Here is a 25,786-nt window from a genome sequence, read left to right as displayed (position 1 = left end):
GGCTGCAGAAAGCCAACGCAGCACACCTTCCTGTGAATGGGACCATATTGCGTGAGAAGGCCAACCAGCTGGCGCTGCAACTTGGACATTCTGAGTTTAAATGCAGCAATGGATGGTTTTGCCGATTTAAGGAGCGCAACAACCTGACATTCGTGACTGTTTGTGGCGAGAGTGGCAGCGCGGATCAGTCTGTTGTCGACGGCTGGAAGCAACACACCTTGGCTCCACTACTCGCCAAGTACGAAGCAGCAGATGTTTACAACCTTGATGAAGCTGCTCTGTTCTACAAAATGTTGCCTACGAAGACGTTCGCTTTGAAGGAGGCAGACATTAAGGGGCGGAAACAGAACAAAGATAGAATCACTGTTTTGTTTGGTGCAAGCACGTGCGGTGAGCACAAGCTGCCACTGCTTGTTATTGGGAAGACAGAAAAGCCTCGTTGTTTCAAAAATGCACGACTGCCATCCAAGGATGACCTGATCTATAAAAACAACAAGAAAGCTTGGCACTCTTTGAAGAATACGTGCGGCACCTTGACCGCAAGTTTGCGGCCGCAGGGCGCAGCGTTTTGTTCGTCGTCGATAATTGCCCAGCTCACGGCGACATTCAGAACCTGCAGGCAATCAGGCTGGTCTTTCTACCCCCGAACACGACGTCGCTATCGCAGCCGATGGACCAGGGCGTCATACACCATACCAGGAAAATATATCGCTACAATCTGTTGAAGCGAATGCTCCTTTGCTATGACAACGGAAAGGAGTATAACATTGACCTCCTCGGTGGTATTTGCCTCATTGTTCACGCATGGAGGCAGGTGGAGGCCACCATTATTCGACGGTGTTTTGAGCACGCCGGTTTTGTGAAAGAAGAGGCAACCTCCGCTGAGTTTGCTGTCACCGCTGTCACTTGCCCATTTGATGAAGAAGGGGAGACTCTCTGCGCTCGATATGAGGCTTTGCACGCGGACGAGGAGTGCACTCCAATCGGATTCTCCGAGTACGCAAATGTCGAGTGCACAGTGCAGACGTGTTACGCCGACATCGACAGCGAGATAGCTGCGAGATCGACCGATTCGGCCTCTAATGTTGACAGCGATGACGAGCCCTCCTGAGCACCCCCTTTGGCGGATGTCATCGATGCCTTGAGTGTTGTGCGCAGCTTCGTCGAGTGCAACGGCGGCGAGGCTGAGATGCTGCGCCTCATTGACAGGCTGGAAAATATGACTTTCAGTGCTGGGAACTACCGAACACGTCAGTCACGCATGGAGGAATTTTTCTCCAAGTAGGCTGACTTGCCACAATAAAGGTGTGACTTCCGTACATCACGTTTTCTGGCTGATTTCTTTGATTTCGCGTTGTTTCGGATAATTGGGAATCCCGCTTAATTGGGATATTTTTCTCGGTCCCGAGGCCTTCGAATTAACGAGGTTTTACTGTACGCGCCATCATGACAGGGTGCTCACGTCATATTGATGATGTCGCAAAGTGCTGTCAACTCAGATGAGCTCCACTGCTTACTTTAAAGCTAGTGCTGCGCGAATATTAGAAAACTTGAATAGGAATCAAAGAGTCCATGCTCTTCCATTCGTATTCTATTCAGTAACTAACAGTTTGGAGTTGTCGAACATTCATTTCTTCGAAATACATATATAAATGATAACAACACTTATTGGAGATCCAAGAAAGACTGAACAATTGATGTGCGATGAATAATTTTTCTGAAGGATAGCTGCAGTTGATGCACAGGAGCTGTGTGGTGCACAATTCCTGTTCAATAATTCTTCTCATTCAATAAAAATGGCTTGCTTTCTGGCATAATAGCCTATAAACAATAATAGGACTTTTTGGGGGCCTAGTTGGTGTATACTGACAAAAATTACTTGGCGCAATACAAACACAGCACACAAGGAAGGTATACAAGGGACAAGCGCTTGTCCCTTGTGTACCTTCCTTGTGTGCCGTGTTTGTATTGTGTTACGTAATTTTTGTCTGTAAACAATAGTGTTCCTATTTACTAGTACACGGCCCGTCTCACCATATTTCCATCCCTTAAAAACACACTTCTCTCCTTCATCAAACACAACTCTATATGTATGTCTGGCATGGTGTTTGCTGATGTGACTGCTACGTTGCCCTAAATAATTAAAAGCAAATGTTTATCATTTCTTAGGACATCTCATTATGAATGGTAATATAAATACCAAGGTTGTGTATATGAGCCTGAGTTCTTATGTGGACTCTGCACAAGCTTCATATTTGATATTGCTTCCAAATGTGAAAGTATTCCATGTTCAAAGCCCGTAAAACTTAGTCAGTGGTGCCTATGTACACAAGAGAACCAAAGAACACAAACATCTCGAGTTTGAAATTTTTGTTTTCGGTGGTCCTTTAACCTTTTCCCTGATCAGTATGACAAAACATTTTTAACAAAGCACAAAATAAAGATTTCAAGGCTATGTATGGACCATGGATGCTTTTGAAAGTCAAATCAGAAATGGAAGGCAAAAGAAATAAATAAAAGCAAGTACTGTAATCCTTAGAGAAGGAAGCGGTTACTCGCACAATCTATTTTGAAGAAAGCTAGCTTTTGAAAAAATGTTACAACCATAAGAAATTTCTGGCTTTTGCTAAAAGAAAAAAGAAGAAATAAATTTAATTTCTTGAACTCATTTCAGAAGATTATAAGAGGGACATTTATAAAGTAAAGGCTGTTTTGCTGTAAAGAAACATATTTTTGTTAGTAAGCATTTTTATGGTTGTTTTAGTTTTGCACAAACCTTCTCCTTTTTCTTCATAATTGCACTAATTTCTGAGCACTTTTCATAACACTGCATCAACTTCTTCATTCAATCTGCGTTAAAATTCATTGAAATTCATGGCTGGGAATTGAGCCAGTTGACTACAAGGGCCTTAAAATTTTTTTAATGTTTCAGTGAAGAAGAATGGCGCCACTGAATTGACCGTTTCTTTTTATTTCTGCATTAGTGCAGCATATCGACATCTCGTGGCCTGTAAGAGCATGAAAAAAAAAGCTGTCTCTGTTTTGTTGACAGTGGTCCAAAAACGGTCATCCAGTTGACATTCTTTCCTTTCTGTGTTGGCCGATAAGCATTTTCGGTATCCACCTTGCACACACAATTTGCAATAACTGGGGTTTTATGTTGCCATCGAGTGAATAGTGGAGTGTCCAACAAAAAGAACTGCTATATCATTCAGAACTCTAATCTTCAGCTATCAATAAATCACAGTTTTTGGCTTGCTTATTGAACGATTTCATCGGTCTGTATACTGGGCCTGGCACTCTTCTCTTCATCATGCACATTTGTGCTGCCATTTTTGAAGCCTTGATGTCATTGTATAACATTGCTTCACTCACTGCTCTAAGTCCATAAACTAGACAACTCTCGATGAATTTTGGCAGCTGATGACCCTCTCACACACAAAAATCGAATCACAGCTCGCACTCAGCAACTGGCAGGAGTGACAAATTCGATGGACATTGTCTGCATTCACTGACAAGCTAACAACTACTGGATCTCAACAATAACCTTAGTGCCTGCAGAGGGATCCAATACATGGCCCTGCATTAGTACAACATTGTTCCGACCCTCCAACACTGAATATAATCAAATGGCCCTTACTTTCTGAATATACTTCATAAATAACTTATGCTTAACTATTGCAAGATAGCAGTACGATACCCACAGCATAAGGGTTCTTCAGCTGCTCTCATTGGCAAAAATTTTGTCTTGCTTTGTGATTGAACGTTCCATATTATAGTCATCACTAAATGAAAACTGGTGCACATTTATTCTGATAAGGAAATATTTAACCTGCATTAGCAAGTTGCAAGTAAAACAAAGGCATGTGCTTCAGAACCATGCTTTGTACATTAAAGCATTAACAGCAGTTATGTGTACATAAGTGACCATATAGTTGTTGTACTTTTGCCTCAAGCTATATGTCACAGCTGCAATAAGCATTTCAGTAAACCTCAGTCGAGATGCTAAAAAAATAAATAAATGAAAATCACCTTATTTATCTACTACTGTGGAACATTCTTGCGATTTTTTAATATTTAAGCTCACAATAAAAATGTTTGTCAACAGCGCTCTTGCATGTGCCAAATGCAGAGAATGAATTTTCCTAACATCACAAAGGTAGTAGAAAGTCGGTATTTTGTAGCGATGCCTATTCTGATGGTAATGCCTTTTCATGCTTTTCATGTTTCAACAGGGGTCAGAGTGATGACCCACCCACATTATCAGCAGGATCAGCTGGTTGTGAGTGATGGATGATGAGACTAGCACAGAATCGAGCATAACGCATCGCTACGAAATGCTGGCCGAGTTAAGTTGACATATAATGATCCCATCCAGAGCATACTTTCAGTTGCTTATGAGAAAGCCAGCTACTTATAGTGACCTGGTACCCAGCTCAGTTTGGCAGCAACAAAGAACCACAGCACAGCAGCGTCTAAACGAGCCAAGGGAAGGGAGAAGACTATGTAATGCCCCCACATCACATGCCACGTGACACAGCAAAAAGTCAGTGCAACATAGTGCCTCACGTTTATTTTCTTTTAGGCTTGTGGATGTGCTGCAGCTGTGGTAGCATCATTCAAGAAATTACAAATGTGTGGCTTATAAATGTTTCTTTCCCTCATACACTGTTGATGCTACCGTGCATGGAGCAATCCTTTCTGTATTCTACAAAGTTTTTAAACTCACCTGAAGACTGCTATTACAGCTTGTAACACAGCACTTGCACTCTTTATTCAAACATGATTTGTGATGTCAGACTGGTTTGATGAGCCGTGAAAAATTTCTAATTTGGCCCCTTCTAGTATATAAACCGAATTTCTAAAATTATAAATGGCAGGTCCTCACGGGTATTTAGTATTAGTAAATACAAAAAACTCCAATCCTGATGAATAAAGCTTGTATCATTCAGCTTCCCTCTTTTTCCCTATATATTCTTTCTTTAATGAAAAATTTTTCATTGCGATAAAAACAACGGAGGTGCTTTTACCCCAATGATGAATTATCAACTGCCCTACACCCACAGCCTTCCAAGAATTAATTGTTTAGTACTCATTTCAATATCTAAAGCTAATCCTTTGCAAACAATAATATATATATATATATATATATATATATATATATATTTTTTTTTTTTCTGTCTACTCTTTCAACATTTCCATGTTACCATGTTATGGGGAAAAATAAATCTCGCTAGGAATGGAATGCATTCTTTTAGGAACATGGACAACGATAATGTAGACTAATTTCAAAATAACTACAGTGAGAAAAAAATGGCATGTTTCTATCAAAGTTAAGTGACAGACCGAAACCACTTTGGCGAAGCTTCTGGAGCAGCTAAAACCTCACTTTGGAGCAGCAAATCAGCCTTTTGGAGCAGTTGCCTGTCACAGATTTACGAGCACAACTTTTATTAAAGTCGCTAAGCGGGAGTAGTTTTATCACGTCTAACAAAATAAATATATGTGCACATAAGTGTACTAATATCCTAAAAGGTGAAATTAACTCACAGCTCCTTGCTTTCCTGCAAACAGCCCTAAATTTATATACATCCGTGACATCAGGCTGCCCGACATTTCCTCGTGATACACTTCTAATTTATTATTGAGCGCGGCTTTCCTTGATGCTTCAAGCTGCACAAATTTTTCTCGCATATATTTTTAACTACCAGAAACAACTATTGCAATGACGTCTGTACTTTCAATGCAAAATTGGTGTTCGAGTCGCGTGGTGAAGTATACGCTGTCGCACTTCATGGACAGACTCGTTAGGCTTTTGGTTCATTGACAGTTAATAAAATAGAGGGTTTAATAAGTAAGTAGTATATTGTATCCTAATTCCGACGCCGCGCTCAAAGAAATTTATCATAATAAAACTTTTCGCATTTTATTTAGACAAGTTCTTTAACTTGAACTTTTGCCGAAGTCGAGAAGCAGCACAGATACACCATAGTGTGTCACTGTGCTTTCCCAGTGAAATTCCACAGGCCACTGCAGCGGCTGCAATTGTTGATAAATTCCGACCATTGTATAGCATTAAAACATTAGTGCCCTGCGTGAAATCTTTTGAAAGTCAGGACAAATAGTACTATCACAATTTTGTAAAATAATGTAACTAAAACAAAATGTTCTTAAGTACATACAAGTACTGCTTACTATAATAAATGTAATCAATCTTTATATAAAAGATTGGTGTCTCACAAAAACTTGTAATTTCATCGATTATTAGATATTTTCTGACACCGAAACATTCAGTAAATATTTTTACCTGACTTGACGATGGATTTCACAGTGTATATACAATGGAACCTGATTGATACGACTCTGCATAATACGTTTATTGGCCTAATATGCTGTTCTTTTTACTCCCGGCCAACGTTCCTTGGAAATAATGCATTGTCATGCTTTTAGTACAATCACATTTTTGCTCGAAATTGGATAATATGACCGCGAAAGTGGATCTTGACCGATATATCTAGAAATCCTACGTTTATTCTTCGGTGTGCTAGCTCAAACCGCATTGCAATAAGCCACAATCTGCACGTTTCAGAGCCGACGACACCTTAGAAGCCGGAGAGAGCCATGGCGACCGGTGTTCAACAGCAAGCGACGCACTTTGAAAACTTGGACGCACTTCGCAGCTTCATCGTGAATGCAGAGCTCAGTGAGCAAACTGCAGCTTACTTTTCACTTTTCAGAAGAATTTACTCCTAGTCATTTAAAAGAAGAAAGTGCAGTGCAAATGACCAGCTACTTCAATGCTGCTCAATAAAAGCGAGTTGCTGGTGAAGTATGTATACTTTCCTCATTTTTTAACCTCTTTGGTTAATATGATTTTTGCATGATGCGTTTTATTTTCCGGTTCCTGGGAAAAACGTATCAACGAGATTCCACTGCAGTTGGTACTGTATGGCAGGGTCCCCCCTACCGGCCAGAAAACTTAGCATGTTAACATGCAGAATTAACAGCTGAATTGAGTCTAGACATGCAGTATATAGTTGTGTATATAAACTTCACATTTTCATCAAGACATTTAGTATTTATAGTATGAGCTTGCCACAATACATGGCAACTTCAGCTTTCGCCCTCCTCGCCATCGCTGTCTGGGCCAGTACATCAAGCTCTCGTACAACATGCTGCTTACAGTAATGATACTGTATGCTGCAATCTCTTTGCACTAAGCAAAAGCTTACGGTAGGGAACGCACTTCAGGGCTGATGTCGCCATTTACAAGACACTGTGTGCATGTCTTTGCAGCTGAGAAAGACGGGTCGCAATGGGCAAAGTTGTAGCATGAATGATGGTTAGGCATGAACAATATTGTAAGCTCAATCAAGAGCTAGGTAGCAACTGCGAGTTACTTGCTCATTACCATTAGCTCAATCGAATAATCTCTGTTGAGTACATGTAGTTATCGGCCTTGAGAGACTTTTAAAACTACACAGCTCTCATATGTCTGCTCCAATGACCACTAAAATTTCACAATGGCAACTTAAGTACTATACATTTCGAGCACCTACCACTCTTTTTTTTCTGAAAGACCACAAAAATGGCATCTTGGCTCACGCTCAGTGCAAATTATGCGATTTCTGTTGAAATGTAGCAGGACGTAGCAGGTTTCACCTCATGGCGCAGTTTGGCGCAATTGGAGTAGCAACCACGTCACTGCTATCACCATAAACACAGACCACATCAAGGCATATGGACAAGTGCAGAATTTACACACCTTACGGATCACACATCCTTTCATCACCCATGACAATGTAAAAGATGTGCATAAGTGCTTTATGTAAATGAATGCGAGGCAAGGAGCTTATGTGGCTTGCAACCACTGCAGTGAAAAAAGCAATGAAAACAATAGAAGTGAAATAATATTTACAGCTTTCAAGCTTGGGGAAAAATTAAAAAATGGTGCAGCTGCAGCAGTGCAGATTACACTACATAAAAAACAATGAAACAATGCTACTAAAAATGGCATGGGCTGCAAATGCAAATTCTTTTGCAAAAGATATGCCCACTAGGTGCTTTCTCTAGAATATGAAAAATAGAATAAAGAAAGGAAGGGGTTTGACAAACATAATTTCCACTCAATGAGAGAAAGTATAATGGCTCATCTGGTCTTAGCACACAACACTTTCTCGCGATATTTTCAATCATGAAGTCTGCATACTGAAAGGTTTTCTGTAGTCATTACCTCCCTTCAAAACTTTCTAAAAACGGAATTTTCCAGCCTACACTGCCTCCTGAAAAGCCACTGTTTCTTTAGTGTGTCTTACAAGCAGCAACAGTGTAGTTGCAATGTGCACTTTGTATTTTGGCACTATGGGGAGTTAATTGCCAGTGATATTTAGCTGCAAAAGCTTGCTAAACACTAGAAAAAGTTCTCAGTTCTTGCAGTTTACAAACACTACAGACTCATAGTTCTCACACACTAGAGACTTCTCTGCTTTTTCATGCAGAAGGATTGCAGAATCGGCAGTGTTCCAGACCTCAACCTGACTTCATTATGCTCTACAGTCAGCACCACATGCACTGTGTGTCATTCGGCTATTGAGGAGAAGTGGACTTATGCTTGCCTTTAGCAATTTCTTCAGCTGCCTTGACACAGTTCTGAAGAATGGCAACTTATGCTACCATCATAAAGAGAGAGCCTTAAAGGGGTCATGAAGCACCCCTTGGGCTGGTTGAAAAAACACATCCTGCGGAAAGCTGACACGGCTATGAACTGCTCTGCCAAATATTACAGTCGTGCGCGCCGCGTAATGGCCACAAGCGGAGCGCGAAGTTGCCGTTTCCCCAGGCACCCTCTTTTCGAACAGAGGCCGGTTCTCACTCTCGTCGGTGGGCGGGGCATCTGCACGTTGACGTCGCGGATCTGCCAGTTTACGTCGCAAGAGACAAAGCATGCTTATTGGCCGATAGCCGACGTAAATCGAGAGCGGCGTTCGGATCAGATGTGCTTCTTGCCGAGGGGTGCCGCCACTTGCCGGCGCCGCACTCCTCAGTACACGGTAGCCGCACTCGCGCAAGCGAATCACAGCGGGAGAGCGATCGCGTTTCATGACGCGCGCTGACGTAACTTCTTTCCCCCATGCCATCCCTCCCTGTCTAGCTTCCAGTGCGCTTGTCGGCACGAGAAAAGAGAGAAAGCGCTGGGAGCGTGCGCCAAACCCCCGTAACTCCGCTGATTCTTGACGGATTCGAGAAATTTTTGCGGCAATCGATTCGGGAGGCAGTACACTCCGATACTGAGGTCATTAGATCATTACTTGGAAAAGTGGTTCATGACCCCTTTAATAGCAGATAAAAATGCAGAGATGCAACACATAGCTTTTCTAAACATGCAGATTTTCTGCACCTCAGTTTCAGGATTGTATAAACTGTCAATTTCTTCAGATGAACTAATGGGAGTGAGGAGCAAGGAGCGCGCTGTTGTAGAATTGCGCAATGAAAGAACTTATGAATATCAATAAAGAGTACCAGTGACTGCATTGTAGGTTTATGACAGCTTTTTTAATGAATCACGCTCAAGTGTTGTCAGCCCAAAGGCAAAGCAGTGTCAATCATGCAGGGATGCAACAGCCGAAATAGGATTTGGAGCAATTTTTGGAGCAGCCAAATGTTGCTTTTGAAGCACAAAAATCCCAATTTGGAGCAGGTTGCGAAAAAAAAACCTGAATTTTTTAGCCCGAAATCTCAAGTTTGGAGCAGTATAACAAGGAAGGCTTACTTTTAGAAAAGAAAGCAAAAATACGTAAAAAGCATTCAACATCAGCTAGTTCGTGCACAGTGCACGCGAACACTACTATTTCAATGAAAGCAGTGTATTGAGCCACCCCACAGTGCGAACAATGACTAAGTCCACATTAGCATTTGCAGGACCTGTCAAATAATTTGACAGGCACTGGAAATGCTAATGTGGACCTGCCAACCTGGCAACCTGGAAATTTGGGAGATTCGTAAAGCAGGAGCAAGTGGGGATAGCGAAAAAAGAAAGCTGGCATACGCTTTTGTCTATTGTTTCCCAAGGCCGCAGGAACGCCATACATAGCAGCTCCAAATGATTGCCAATAATTTTTTAGACGTCAGCTACCATACTAGTACTCGTAATTAATCGGCGCATGCACGAATGAGTAATTAAGGAACAAAATGTGCTGTGTCCCTGACAGCTAGTACTAATAGTCCCTTCTAAATCTCAGCATGCTTCTCCGCAGGACACCAGTGCACTGCGGCAAAAGTGGCTTAAATAGCGTTCTGCATGCAATAAAACAAGCATCAGGAAATTTGAGAACTACCGTCCTTTTCTATTGCGATACCAACTATATGGACACTCTCGACGAGCTTTTGCCGTCATCTCCCGTATAAAGTCCAAACTGATAACATATCCCTCTGCATAGTATGTTCTACCGTGGGTAAAAGCGCGCGAGTGTGTGCGACGAATGCGGCTGAAGCAGAAATCAAACGAGCTAGCCCATCTCTGTCGCTCGGAAGGCGCATGCGATAACACCACTCCGCTCGGGAAGCCTGCCATCGAAGCATAGAGGAAACTCCCCGCCCGTTTTGAACGAGCATGAAAAGACGCGAGAGGGGGAGGGAGGAGGGGGGCTGTCGCTCGAGCAGCAACTTTTGAACCGATTCTAAGGGCGCGATCGCTGGCGCGCGCTATCTCGGCAGCCATCAGCGGGCGGCTCTTATATCCTGATACGTGCTGCGCTCTCAATGCGAAGACACTGTGCAGAAAGAGCATCTTTCCCTGGAAACGCCGTATTCTCTTATACCAACGTTCTGTAGAGTTATGCGAGATCGGATACAAAAGCGTTTGCTGCCAGCCCCACTTCATAGAGCATTACAATTTGTTGCTATCGCATTCATTGCTTCGTCCTTCCGGTGAAACTGACTTTTTTTTTCTTTTCTTTCGCGGGGGGGTTAGGGTTAGGGTCTGCGCGTCTGTATTGGATGACTATGCCCACACTGCAGATGACCAACGCGGCCTTTATTTCTCACTCAAACTTGCGCAACTGAGAAAATTTTAATCTCATTGGGTATTTTGGCGCAGCGTGGCGCAATTTTAACAAATTTCACGGTTTTGGCTCAGCTTGGCGCAGAAATAAGGAATTGTATCAAATTGGCGCAATTGGCGCAGCTGTTGCATCCCTGATCATGCAGCCAGGTTGTGTGGCTATACCGGAAGAACCAATTCATAGCAATCATTACGTCATTTGCTGCATGTTACAGCAAATTTGGACACAAGCACCAAACCAAGCTTCTCACAAATGGGTGACACTGTAAAATGTTACTACTGCTCCGTCAAGCTTTCTTTTTCATCTTGAAACAAATGTGGAGAACTAGATGACTCAATTCTGATGAAATTGTTAACCTTGCAACACTATGAAGTGTGATACAGAGTTTGTATCACTTTGATGGAGACTGAAAGTAACTGTAGCAAAAATGATAGAAAAGTTTTCCTCAATTCTAGCTACTATTTTTAAGGATGCCTTTGTGACTGATTGATCTGCCATCCCCATAAAGTTTATCAATTTGCTAGTTTACAAAAAATAGAACATTATTCTTGTTTGTTCATATTTTGAGATAATTATGGTGCTTCATTTGTTAATATAGTCGTTACTAATATTAAGCTTACTTTTCACCTAGTACATACATTCACAGCCGCAAATTCAAAATTGTGTCCTTGCCTCACAAAAAGCTTTCAGTTCCAAAGATTGACTATGGGCAATGGCAATTAACATATACCATGCTAAAAGTGCGAGAATGAAACCTCATGAGAAATTCTGCATCACACTGGTATCGCATCACAGGTATCGTAACCTGAGCAATTTACCAAGGTCAACAAAGTTTTACCAAATGTGTGCTGTATATCCTGTGGGATTATTATTAAACAATTTTTAATCTTTTACCAACAGCCTAAATGGTATTGTATATCACAAACCATGGCTTACCTATCACTGTGAATTTATGCACAATACAGCAATAATCCTGATTCATCTTGATTTCAGTGAACAGACAGTTGTGCGACTACAATTTACAACAAAGCATATTAATAAAGTAGGCAAGCACATTGTTATATAAAAAGAAAAGTATCAGAGTGCTGAAGCAGATCTTCTCAATTTTGGGGTGTTATCGCATGTGCATAACATAAAGAAACAAATAAGGAAAGAAAAAGACTGCAAGGATCAGCCTGAAGAAACTGTGTTCTTTGAGATTGCAAGAGTGGCCCTAAAGCAAGAGCTACAAATCATGACTACATGGGGAAAAGGCTTATGGGAAACAAAGGACCAGGAGGTGTGAGGAGAAAGCACAAGAAGCCAGTACCTGCAGAGCAGCCAAGGCAGGTGCAGTGTAGTAGGACATGCACGCTCACAGCCTCACAGCATCTGTGCGGTGACCCCAAGAACCACTACCTTGCTGATTGACGAGCCCCACAACTGGAGTGGCATGGTTGCCATGCTCCGACACTTCCATCAGCTTGCCAGCCCGGTTCTTGCGAGCCACCTAAGGAATGATAAAAGTATCATCACAATAGGACAAGACCATTCCGTCACTTACTAACCTGCAATATTCTCTCTTGAAGAGGTACACATACCATAATCTTGAACACACAGATCGACAGATAAAAGAATTTGAAACTGAGGGCAACACATGCAAGTTTTGTTTTCGAATGGATTGCTGTCCAGCCATATCTGAAGGCAAAACTCATGCCTAAATCTGCACATCAACCTACGAACAACGTGCTTGTCACAAGTGAGACTACCTGAAAAAAACCAAGTGTTTGCAAGAAACACTATTTCCTCAGGTCAATGATGCCAATATCGAATCAGCATGTGACAAATAGTAGTTGAACCAGTTACTTTTCAGCTGTGCTAACCCTTCTTGAGCCAATGATGAGCCTCACTTATCCAGGAATTTCCATTCATCTAGTACTGAGAGCCATGGAGACTTGGCAGTTGTTTTATCATTTTGGTGTGAATGCTACACTACTGAATGGTACCAGCTTCCCAGAAAACAAATTTCTGAAAGTCTAAGTATGGCTTCCTTGGGTTTTTACAAATGGTGCCATGAAGTGTACCAACTGCAATGATGATGGCCACCACTTCAAGCATGAAATTATGATATCTTTGGACATTTCTTCACAGAAGTAAATGATTATTCCTGGCAAGCTCTAGTGAACTGTATTTGGAGTTACAACTTAGTATTAATGTTTACGAGAAAAATTTATACCTGTGTCACATGGGCACTTTTGAAAGGCCATCCAGTCGATGGCCATCAAAACGCCACAGCTCTATTGACTCGATGGAGTTGTCGCGCTGCTACACGGCAGCTTTGAACAGCTGTTGAGTGCATGGGCAGTGCCAGTGGGGAGTGTGTGTGTGTGGGAGGGGGGCAGCCCCCTTAAAATCCCCCCCCCCCCCCCAAGAGGAAACATATTCAAAACAGAAAGCACAAGTTACGTATCCGCCTCCCTGGCGCCCTGAAGAAACTCGTTTGTAGTGAGTGCCCCACCCGTAAGAAAATCCTGGCGCTGCCCCTGGTTGAGTGGTTCAGGCATTTCTCGTAAAAATTGTCTCGCGCTGCGGATCTTCATTTTCGTATTCACGTCACCAAAAGATAAATAAAATAAATCCACTTAAAAACACTAATATTTGTCTGTTGCTTTTGTCTAAACATTTTAATAAATTGTTTATTTATAGTTATGAATACATATTTAGTCTAAGTTGTTGAGCAGCGAAACTGCAGTGAATGAGACACGGCAAAACGGCACGATGAAGACAAGCATGCTGCCGTTGTTGAGAGTAGGTGCAGTTCGTGTATTTTCAAGTGGCAAAAAAATACTTTATTAAAATAATTCATAACCCTCACACATACTGCTTTTAAAGCATAATGGTTAAAAGTTTTTCTTTTTCTAGTCGTGAGTACGAGCACACTGTGAATGAGAACGCACGTTCGCACTGTTTCTGCTTCCGTCGCTCAATGGCCATCGAAGTTTTGATAGAGTTGTGGGGGTGCTCCGTTGACTCGACAGACTATTGACTCGATGGCCTTCGAAACCCTCCATGTAGCAGGCCGCGCTTGATCGTTGAATCAAAAAGACTATCGGTTGAAAGACCTTCCAAAACGCCCATGTGACACGGGGTATCAGAGCCTGTGGTGACCTTTCCAGAGCGGACATTGCTCGACTTTTCTAGAAAAACTTTGCCACTGGCACACCTCTGCAATTTCTTTTCTACGCCACAATAACAAGAGTACTGTACACAGAGGGCAGCAAAAGCTCGTTTGAGGATAAGAAAAGCTGTCCTGCACTGGGTCACAAAAGGTGTACTATGTAGGCTTACTAAAATAATATTGACATTTTGGGTATAGCGCTGACAAACTTGTTCAATGAATCCTTTCCACCAGGAACCTACATCAGTCAGTTGCAAACTAAAAGAGTAGTAGCAGTACAAAAGGAGATAACTTACATGACCTGGCAAGCTATCATACGATAATCATTTCATCATGTATTAATTAAAGGGGTGCTGACACCAATTTTGGAAGCTGACTTTACTCCCCCATACAAATCTTTTGCATACAGAGAAGGCTCTGAGCAAATGTGAAGCTCAGGAAATAGTGACAAGATATTTTATTGTGACGTTAAAGTCAATTTTCACATGGTGCACATACTGACATTGACACTAGCATGGTGTGAGGCATGGAGGAAAGAATACTAAGGAGAGGCCCTATCGTATTTCAATGCATTGCGAAAAGTGTGGCGGAAATGACGTCAGATTTATGGGGCAAACAAACCGGTATGGGGCAAACAAAACAGCAGACGCCCCGCGGCGTGCTCTCCGCGGTGGTTAGCTTCTGCGCAGATTTGTAGTCCCGGCGTAAACTTAGCGCGTATTGTGCGGTTCGCACGCAGTAAAATGTTGCAAGCAGACGTTTACCAGGCTGTTCATGCGTGGCAGGCCCGAGCGCTGCGTGCTGAAATTCTTCGTGGAGCGTTTTTGTGCAACAGTACAGAATACCGGTACGTGCCGTGATCAAAAACGTTCAGCCCCTGCATCATCATATTCGAACTCACCTAGCAGTGACTTACGCGTTCTCCTGGGCGTTAGGCCTTCCCTTTCTCGTAGCCCGATTTCCCGATCTGTTGCCGGATTAGCGGTTGTTTGTTCGTGTATATGAAGTGAGCGTAGTAGCTATTCGGCGCACCGCCAACCTATAGTTGACGTAACTTCACGTCGAAAAGAGGACACCACTGTATTGTATACGCGATCGTGCACGTAAAGTTGGTAATTCCAGTACGCACACAACAACAAGCACGCAGCGAGCGCACACCGCACAATACATACATCACGTAGTCCGATAACAACAACATAAGTTTATTGCCCTTTCGTTGAACGACACAGCCTCTAAAAACGTACGATGCCTTCGACGCATGTTATGTACGGCGCATCAGACGCCAAAAACAAAAGTTCACGTGTGTTCTGAGTTGACACAATGAGTAAGGAGCAACAGAGCGCACATCCGAGAGCTTCGCATGCAAATACCGTGCATTAGTGATCAGCAGTGAAGCGAACGTGTACGCACACATGAAAAGTGACACCCGGTACTTTCCGCAGCGCACGCGATTTGCACCGGGTATACGCAACCATACGCAACAGCTGGGCATTGCGTAGCTTTCCTAAAGAACACACACAGGGAGCAGCATGCGTGAATCGACTGCGCCGCGGCCCCGCGACCGCGGCGCCTTGCACGGCGAAAAAAAAAAAAAAAAGGCTCGAATTGCGCATGCGCTTGCAAACGACATGGCAGAAATCGCGAAATGTTTCGAGGCTCCTTCGCTAGGAGGCGATGCGGGTGTTTGCGATGTGGAGGCTTCACGAATGTGACGTCAGGGCCTCTCCTTATTTTTCCTTCCTCCATGGTGTGAGGCTACAGCATCAATTCTGGTGACTTCATGCATCAGTATGGCTAGTTGTTATGTCAGGTACCAGCATATACAAAATGGCTACTTGAGCGGAGTGGCCATGGAAACATGATATGTTGTGCAAGCACATGACGAGAAGCTCATACTGTGTTGTGACATCAGGGTACAGTAGGAGCCAAAACTAGCAGGAGTTTGCAAATACCTGAATATTCAAATATGAATCGAACAGCAGCTCTACGAATAGTTCGATTCGCAAATTGAATATATACTATTCGATTTCTGGAAATAGTCGCTGCTCAAGGATATTCAAGTTTTCATGATAGCATGCTAGTTTGGCAGTTTAAACGAGCACATAGTACAATAACTAAGTAAAACATTGGTGATACTATAATCCCACGGGGTCACCAAGAATATTCGTATCACCCGAAAGTTCGCATCGCCAAAAAACATAGAAAATTAGTATGCAACAAAAGAAAGCTAGTGTACGTTTTCATTTATTGTTTTTCAGGGTCACACCAACGTCATGAACAGCTCTGAATAACTGACAGCCAAGTTTTGACGTCAGCGATCATACTTGAACTCGTAAATATAAGGCGCGTGTGCGCATGTGTAATCAATGAACCAGATGTGTTGTAACCCGTCACAGCTAGTAGCCCCTTCCAAATCTTAGTACGCTTTTCCGCATTACACCAGAGTACTGCTGCGAAAGTGATTTAAGGAGCACTTTGCGTGCGATAAATGAAGGGCAGAACATTTAAGAACAGCTTCCTTTGTTGTTATTATTTTCTTATCATGGTGGTGTTGGGTATGTTTCTTGGGGATTTTACGGCCGTGCCCGCACTATCGGCAGGTTTGCTCAAAATTCAGGAGTGTCCCGTGCATTTTAAATCGGAGAGTGTTGACGTTGTGAGGCCTAGCTGCTTCGCCAAGATGCGCTTCCTCTTTCGGTCTGAGTCCACCTTTCATAGGATGTCAGATTGCGAGTACTAAGTTTGCATTGATGTGGTAGGCACGTGTAAACGTGCCTACCACACGTGTAGGCACATGTAGGCACAGTACAACAATGCTGCCTCAAGTATGGCAGCACACGTGCGACGCCAAGGCCATCTGTAATCTAATCGTGAAGGCACACGAAGGCACCATTAGGGCCTCCAAGATTCGCGCGCACAATCTCGGAGGCTACGACGCGCCGCAGGTGGCCTATGCTGACAAACCGGCAGCGCGATGCGCTTGGGTTCCTGAGCCTCCGCGTGGTTGCCGCGCCTTCCGCGACAGCGCGGGCAGTACTTGTTCGTACCTGCGCGGTAGTGTACGTTCGTATCAAACATCAGGGGGGGTGAAAATCGGTTCGCAACAGCCGTACTTCATTACACTGCAGGCTAATGGGCCTTGGCCGGGGCCATACAAAAATTTGTACCACCCCGAAATTCGTATGAGCCGTGATCGTCTCACCAAGGTTCTACTGTAACACAACTCCCCCCACACCCCTAACGCCCATGGCATGTCAGGCAATCAAACAAAACGCAGTCACTCGAATGACTACTTCTCCTTACTAAGTAATTTTCCTTTACTTCGATGCCCAGTCCACGCTCCCCTTAAAGTGCGTCATTGGTGTTCCCTCTTCAGAAGCAAAGACACAGGCTTCTTGCACGACCATGTCGCATATCACCAACAGAGACCAATCGCGTAGTTTGATCGCATATGCCGCAAGCCTCGAAAAGCGTGCCGATTTCTGCCAGCAAAAACCTCGGTGCTTGGTGTTACATGCATGTAACAGATGCTTTGTCGTTTGGTCATGCTGCATTTGCCACTGCCGCACCAAACATACAGAAGCTCCAAACTTGCGTCTCGCTGCGCTGTTATTACTTTTTTCGGCATGGAGAATAGCAGCCCTCTTGAACACTGCTGTGAACGAGTGCTGGAAGCTTTTGGGAGAGAAGCTGACCCCCGAACAAGTGAAGCAGCTACTCTTCTTGTATGAAAACTTGACAAAATTGAGGTCTGTGAAAATAAAATTTTGGATATTCACTTTGGTATTTGACTTTTTTTCTTTATTTCGAATTGGTATTCGATTCGAAGGCTACTATTCAGCATTCGCACACCCCTGAAACCTAGCTTTTCAAAATATGTAATTTTACAAGGTGCACCCACACCTGTCCGTATGTTTTCTAGGCTCTTGAGGGTTTGGAGTTTCATTTGGCCCAAAAATATAACTGAAAATTTTTATGTCTGTACCCCTTTGATGTGCCCCTCCCCCCCCCCCCCCCCCCAAAAAAAAAACATATTGCTAAGTATATGGCAAGCTATACATACTATGAAACAGAACACACTTTCAAAAGCACAACACAGTTTTTAAACTGATTACTCTGTCATTAGTGCCATATGTTCCCAAGCTTAAGTTTTAAACAAGCAGTAAATAAGAATTATTTCAAGTACTAAGTATATTCTTAGATATTTAAATTTCCATGAGTTGACTGATCATGGTATACAATTGAATAAATTAGAGCATTATGGATTTAGAGAACAAGCACATCAGTTTCTGTGCAGTTAGTTAATAAAATATAAACTATACGTTTTACAATCAATGACAAATTTTTCAGATTTCAGATTTTATGTACATCATGATAATTTGGATGCCTTCAAGGCATTGCTACGTGCCCCATAGAGGCAATGTATAAGACATCTGAAATTTCAGACCCCAAAACCTTTTGCCGTCTATCGTGGTTGAAGGTTCAAAATGGCCTTCACTTATTTTTATTTTACATACTTCCAGTCATCGAGGCACTGCAGAGGTGAGTGGGTGACATAACATATGAAGAAAAAAATTAGCAGAATAAAACATGCAGAATTACACAATATTAGTGAGAAATTACAAACGTAGAATGAAATAAACAGAATAAAAACGTAAAGGAAATGTTGAAAAGGGTGGAAAAAAAGAAAGAAAAAATGCCATGGTTCAATGCGACTAAACCAAGCTAGTCTAGCGATAGCACTAACTACTGTGGAAAGCATGAGGCGGCGGTGTCTCTCATGTCGGCGGGAGTCACGTGACAGATGTTGAGGTCACGAGGGGTGCCCACTCGCTTTTGTACTGCTGAGAAACTGTCACAAGTTTGTATGTGTTAGGATTTAAATTCGTGAGCCAACTATAGGACCAACTTCTAATGTTATTTACATTAATCAATGCAACCATCCCCACCGTTTTTATTGTCTTGCAGCCTCAAGCCAGCACTCTTGCATGCCAATTCACTGCAAACCATAGGGTCATCCCATGTCAAATGTCCCAGACATTGCGCTCGACCCCCTCAGAGTCTGTTCTAAAAAATTGTAGGCAATCATTTCAGTGCACTATTTGCCCTCCTACAGTACTTTTGCCAGAAAAAAAATTTTTTTTTCTGTCCTTAGCAGTGATTTCAACGTTGCCATTGTGGGTGAAACCTAGGTTGCTGAAAACAAATCCCTCAAAAATACAATACCTCATGGAGTGCCAAAAATCTCTGCTGGTTGCTAGAAAAAAATGCCACTTTCTTATTCACTCCCAACGGCATCCGCTACTTTGTCTCACAATATGCTTTGTGGTGAACAATATGGCGATTCTGCGGCCATTTTGAGAAATTGTAAAAATTCTACAATGTATACAAACACAACACAACTACACCACATGGTTGGATAGTTGCCAGTATGCGACCTTGTCCTTTTGTGTACCTTGTCTGTTTTAACTGAAATAGGCAAGCCTACAGCCAGGAGAACACAATGATATACAGCGATAATCCTGTGCAACTGGCAAGGTTACATGCACATCTTACGATGATCTTTGCCGAATTCTAGTATATGTTTGGCTGCTGTACAAAGTTCATTCCTACAAAATCTTTTCCCAACAACTAACATTGTAACCCACCTCAATGCAGAGGACTGCATTGTGGGATCTGTGGGGTCAAACCGTATGCATAAAATTTTTTTTTTCGGTTTATATTTCGTGTGGGGGGAGAGGAGGTACTAATTGTGGAAACAGACAAGAGCGAGTTGGAGTACATTTACGATGTTACAATACAATTACAATCCCAATATGCAAACAAATTAAAAAATTGGGGTTTTGTGGTAAATTGGGCTGCACCTGTTCCTTAGAACAATGCAGTTCCACTGCTCCTCATCGAAGTATACTTCCCAGTTCACCTCAAAGCACCCAGTGCTCTTTTGGAGCTCAAATAGGTGAGAAAGAGAATGTGCCTACGGACAGCCAGATGACACTCAGAACCATAGCTTAGTGAGTCTGTTGATGAGATAGTTTTTGGTTAAAAGAGTTTTCAAAGCAGCCTTTCTGCGAACTGCACATTTTTGTCTAGCCTCACCTTCAGCCTTGACTTGTGTATCTCTCGGAGGACATAGCGCTGACGTGATGGACTGTTGGTTTGCTGCACATCTCGAGAGTGTAATGAACCACCACGGGTACTTTTCTCATGACCATTAGGGACGTCGATCCTATTTTTATGCAGGAAAGAAAGGAAAAAGAAACAGGTGCCAGTTTGCGTATGCCAGTACGTAATGAGAAACTCTATACAATGACAAATCAGTTCTTTGGGAAACCCACCAGATCGAAGAATGTTCATGAAATAAGAAAATTATCATCAACCCGTTTGCAGCCCAAAGCTACAAGGAAACCCATATGGCTATCTCAGAAAGAAACCTGCCCAGTTGAAGAAAAACTTGTCCTCAATCAGGGTGGATAGTAATAGTCCCGGGTTCAAATCCTGGACGAGAATGAATTTATCTCCAATTTTTCCTCCCTTGGAACCTGTAGGTCTTTATGTAGCCTGTGTTTTCCAGGTGCGCAGTAACGTGACTTGCCCTAGCCACTTTGAAACATGTTTTATAGAAGCACAATGTACATTTTGCAACAGTCAATTAACATTTTGTAGCAACAAAAGTACTTGGTAGATAAATGGAGATCCATCCAAAATCATGCTTCCCACTTTATAACAAGCAATTACAATAGTCAATCCAGTGTTACTCAAAGTAAACGAGATACTTTGCTTAATAACTTGCATTCCTGCTGTTCTGTTGCTCTTCTCTATCCGCTTCAAAAATACTTTTGTAATTCATGGTCTAGTCATTACTCACTAGAAATTCGTTCACGCACATCTGGTCGACTTCATGATCCACAATTCTGCATTGCCACAAGTCACTGCATAATGGAAAAACCTTCCAGGTGATATTGTATCAGTAAATAATCCTGCCAAATTTCCAAACAACTGCAACTTCATCTGTTATCTTGATTTTGTATAACAATGCTTTTTCCATTTTCTCTGTTACTATGTTTGCATAGACTGTTTTCTTCTTTTACTTCTTTACAATGTATATGCATTTATTTATTTTGCTTTGTATGATGTTCTTTTTTATGCCTTCTTTGTAGTTGTTTTACTGCAACCACCCCTACTCAATGCTCCTTTAGGGCCTGTAGGGTAATATGGATTAATTAATTCATTAATTACATATATGAATTTTTGTAAAGTATTTAGGTGAATGCCATAACACTGTTATCCCTCATTACTGTGAATGTCTTGCGTAATGACATATGCATTATATGAGTGTACAATTCCTCTGCCCCGTTTAGGTGCACAAGTTGCCCTGTCCTCTTATCTCCTGCTTCCTTCTTTTTTTTTCTTGCAACGAAGCAACCTACCGTAATTTCCTTCCAGCAAACTGGAGGTAATACACTGTCTTTCTTGCATTTAACAGCTCAGTTTTAGGGGTTTCCCAAAAGCCTAGTTTTAAGGGGCATCCACCTGAGAGACCTACAGCACTTACAGCGACGAATAGACATACCTTAAGAATATTGCAAGGATTGGTAGTGAAGTCTTGAAATGTATCACATTTACATTGAAAAATTGGCGACTCACACAAAATTATGGAGAAGTCAAAGGCATTGTATATAAAATCAAAGGCATTGTAAAATCACATCCCACATGAAAATAAAACTATTAATTCAAACTTTCCAGAAGCAGTAATCACTACAACATGACTACATACTTGACACTTGTTCTTCCAGCGGTGTCAACGGCATCACTTTTTTGAGCTGCTGAGGCTTTCTGCTGCACGGGTGAAACCTGGTTGACCTGTGAAAGAAATACGGCATATAACCTGGCATATAACCACTCAGGTAGCCACCAAAATAACACCTTTACTGTAAAAGGCAGGAAAGGTATACACAAAATATAAAAGAAATGCTCACACAACAAACATTCACACCAACCTAGTGATAATGGAAGGGATGGTCAACATTTTATTTCCAAGCATCACAGCTACAATCGCTCAATCCAAGCCACAGGCTATGTGCCAAAAGTTTACTTAAGTGTTTACATAAAGATTGTTAATGCCGATGGAAACAGACTATTAAATATTTCTTGTAGTATATATCGCAATTCCATCATATCAGCTGGATTACATGAAGAGGCCGACACTATTTGCAGAAATAGCATAGTCATTTGGCCAGTTTCGAAATATTTACATCCCTTTAAAACAATGTGAGCTATTAAAGAATGAAAGAAGGTGAATTTTAAGGGCTCGCTTTTCTTCGCTAGACATAACATTAATTAGAACTAACAGACAAGAAAACCAAGGCAAGTATAGGGGTTTTTATTATTACTGAGCTACGGCGGCGGTCATCCTCCCGCCCACTTTATATACAGTAAAATACCATTTGAACGAATGTCGGTTAAACGAACTATTCAGTTTACCAACTTCTTTAAATCCCCACCAAAGCGCCATTGGACCCAATGCTAGCTCATTTCAGTTTAACGGAATATAGCGCAGAGCACATTTCAGTTCTAAGAGCATATTTTGTGACACCATCCAATGCCTTCCACGTCATATTGGTCACCAGTACAAACCGCACTTTCTGAAGCACAGCTTTACCGTGGCCTTCGCGATAAGTTCTGCCAGCGGCACACCCAACAACGCTGTGCCTTTTGAGGACTACGTCACCCGTTGCTCTCGCATTGAGACATGCGTCACTCTGTCTACAGAAGAGATTGTAGCGAGCGCCCTACCCATAGGTCGGCAAACAATGTGGAGCTCGCTCAGACTCACTCATGAAATATATTTTATCCTTATTACTCACTCGGACTAAGACTCACCAAAGTTTTTCTCAACCGGACTCGGACTCAACCTCACCCAAATACTACTCACTCAGGCTCGTTCAGACTCAAACTCACGGCTTGATCTGAGCCTGAGTGAGCCCTGAGTGAGTCGACTCACGCGTTCCTTAGCGTATAATTAGCTTTTTTGACCATGGTGTCAATTCTTTTTATCAGCAATATCTCGTATAATCAGTACTCTACTTGACGCGTTTCGATCTTGTACCTTCAAATACAAGTTATCAGTGGTTGCAATCCAGTAACGACATTTTTATTGTAAGAGATGACTCAACATGAGATGATTTTTATCAAGACGTTTCTGGGGAAAAGTTTGCGGGAGGGGGGGGGTCAATACTTACGCCTCTGATCAATAAATATTGAGCTGGTGTTTGAATGCTAGTGCGCTGCGTGAGCTGACAAAAGGCTGATAGTAATGCGGAAGATGAGTAGATATGACCATAGGTCAGCAATAAAAAGTGACGCTCACTCAGACTCACTCAAGAAATACATTTTACACTTAGGGCTCACTCGGACTTAGATTCACCAACGTTTTCCTCAACCGGACTCACTCGGACTCAGATTCACTGTAATATTTCTCAACCAGACTCACTCGGACTCAAACTCACCAGAATGTTACTCACACGGACTCACTCAGACTCAGGCTCATGGCCCAATCTGAGTCTGATGTGAGCCTGAGTGAGTCGACTCATGAGTGAGTTTGCCGACCTATGGCCCTACCCCAGGAAGAAGAAGAGGAGGAAGAGGAAGTAACCTTGAAGAGAAAGCATGAAGAATTTCAGTTAAAGAAGCGCTGATGTACTTGGCAGAAGTGAAGTCCTGTGCTGCCCAGCACAGTGTTGTGCTAAAGAAGGCTTATGAGAGCTTTGACACAGTTACTCAATTCATGACCACTGCTGTCCGAAGTGCAGCAAAAGATTACTGCATTCTTCAAAACATGCTAAATAAGCAGAAATTCACATTCAAATAAGCAGCATTGCAAACAAAAGGGTCCAAATTTCATTTCAACTACTGATGTTTTCTTTAGCTCCTGATAACAAGTTGCAACATAGCTATTTCGGATTGGCGAACTTTCACTTTAACGAACTTTTTCCTGGGGTTCCTTGAAGTTCGGTCAAGTGAGGTTTCACTGTATATGTGCATTTAAACATAAATGTGAACATATGTGTAGTATGCGAGGGATTATTGGTCAGCTGCCTGCTCATAAAAAGATCACGTGCTTCGTGACGCCAGCAGGCAGAAAAAGAGTGTCCCACACTCGCCATCATGGCTACTAGTGGCGTTGACTAACACTCCTAGGTTTAAATGCACATATATACCCCATAAAGTGGACGGGAGGATGACGCCGCCGTAGCTCAGTGGTAGAGCATCGGACGTGTCATTCGAAGGTCGCAGGTTCGGTCCCTGCCAACGGCAAGTTATCTTTTCATCCACTTTACTTTCTTCACATTTAAACCATAATTACTACAAATAACATCCCCTATACTTGCCTTTGCTTTCTTGTCTCTTAATTCTAATTAATAATGTGAGCTATTGTAACATAACTGAAAGCAGTTTATCACTTACTACCTGGTAAATTATCCGGGTGTACAATTCAGAATACTAGTCATACATACAAGCCCTAATTTTATTTTTACAAAATCTACTTGGCACAAACTTATTTTGTGTTACTTTAGAAATGAGGAAATATTGCATATATCCAGTTCAAAATATGGTGTTTTTTTTTTTAAACTACTCATATGATTAAATTAGAAATTTGCATGATTCAAATGCCCTTAGAATTAACCCTTTCTGTACTGTAGACAATCTAGGCTCGTCCATGCTGAAACAAACGCTCCTGCAGTGTCACAGTCAAGCTACCATGATCCTATTCATTTAATTTTCTGTGGCATCATCAGATGGCAGAAGAAAAAAAAAAGTATGCTCAAAGCATCAACTTCAGTCTGGGATGTTTCTGATACTGGCAGCTAAATTCCTTCTGTGTGTGGGCGTGTTCCAGCAAAGGCAGTGCTTTGAAAAAAAAAAAAAAAATTATCTCTGTTTTTGGAATTTTCTGGTGACGATGACAGTGACAAAAAAGTGCAAGTGTCCGTCACGTATGCAGCAACAATTCTCCATGGAATCATCAGACTCTGACAGGGACGGCCTGTCGCTGTATTGTATAGTGGTCATCGACAGACCCCAAGTGTCGATTCTAAGATTTGTTTTCGCAGCTGTGCATTGCCTCAAAACACCTTGACAGGTGGTGTTTTTTAAGTTCAACTGAACAATTTCCTGCATGCTGGACAGCACTGACAAAGCCATTAAGTGCTACAGTGAAATCAATCTTCCATCCCGATTCATGGAGAAATACTTTCTATCATGCTTACAAATAACATGGCTTTTGTCAATCTTCTTAGTCATCCTAAGAGACAAAGAATTGATTAGACAAATAAGAAATTTTGCTATTTCTTGATTAATTATGGCTAGAAAGCTCTATAGTCAATGGGTTAAAGGAACTGACCACTGGTTTTCAAGCACCTCACATTTCTTGATGTGATGGAAAGACTACCATCTGAAGTATCTATACCTGCAGCAGTTTGATCTAGAAATGTCTGAAACTTCTAAAATGTAATTCTGCTATCAGCAAAATCTTTAGTACTGCATTGTTTAGTGTACAAGACACAGC

General features: G+C 42.1%; 1 protein-coding gene across 2 annotated transcripts in view; it reads right to left on the bottom strand.

Annotated features, from left to right (window-relative positions):
- Positions 1 to 25,786, bottom strand: part of LOC119378850 (palmitoyltransferase ZDHHC1) — a 61,259-nt gene that overhangs the window by 5,692 nt on the left and 29,781 nt on the right. The window contains exons 8-10 of one of the 2 annotated variants that reach the window (XM_037647888.1): positions 21,995 to 22,080; positions 20,317 to 20,446; positions 12,459 to 12,549 (exon numbers count right to left, since the gene is read on the bottom strand). In XM_037647888.1, the coding sequence (XP_037503816.1) occupies positions 12,459 to 12,549; positions 20,317 to 20,446; positions 21,995 to 22,080 (307 nt within the window). Of the gene's footprint in view, positions 1 to 12,369; positions 12,550 to 20,316; positions 20,447 to 21,994; positions 22,081 to 25,786 lie in introns of both variants that reach the window. The other variant, XM_037647889.2, reaches the window with a different exon arrangement.

The sequence above is a fragment of the Rhipicephalus sanguineus genome, chromosome 1 (assembly GCF_013339695.2).
Source record: "Rhipicephalus sanguineus isolate Rsan-2018 chromosome 1, BIME_Rsan_1.4, whole genome shotgun sequence".
In the NCBI taxonomy this organism is placed as follows: Eukaryota; Metazoa; Arthropoda; class Arachnida; order Ixodida; family Ixodidae; genus Rhipicephalus; species Rhipicephalus sanguineus.
This window is presented reverse-complemented; position numbering and strand designations above follow the sequence as displayed.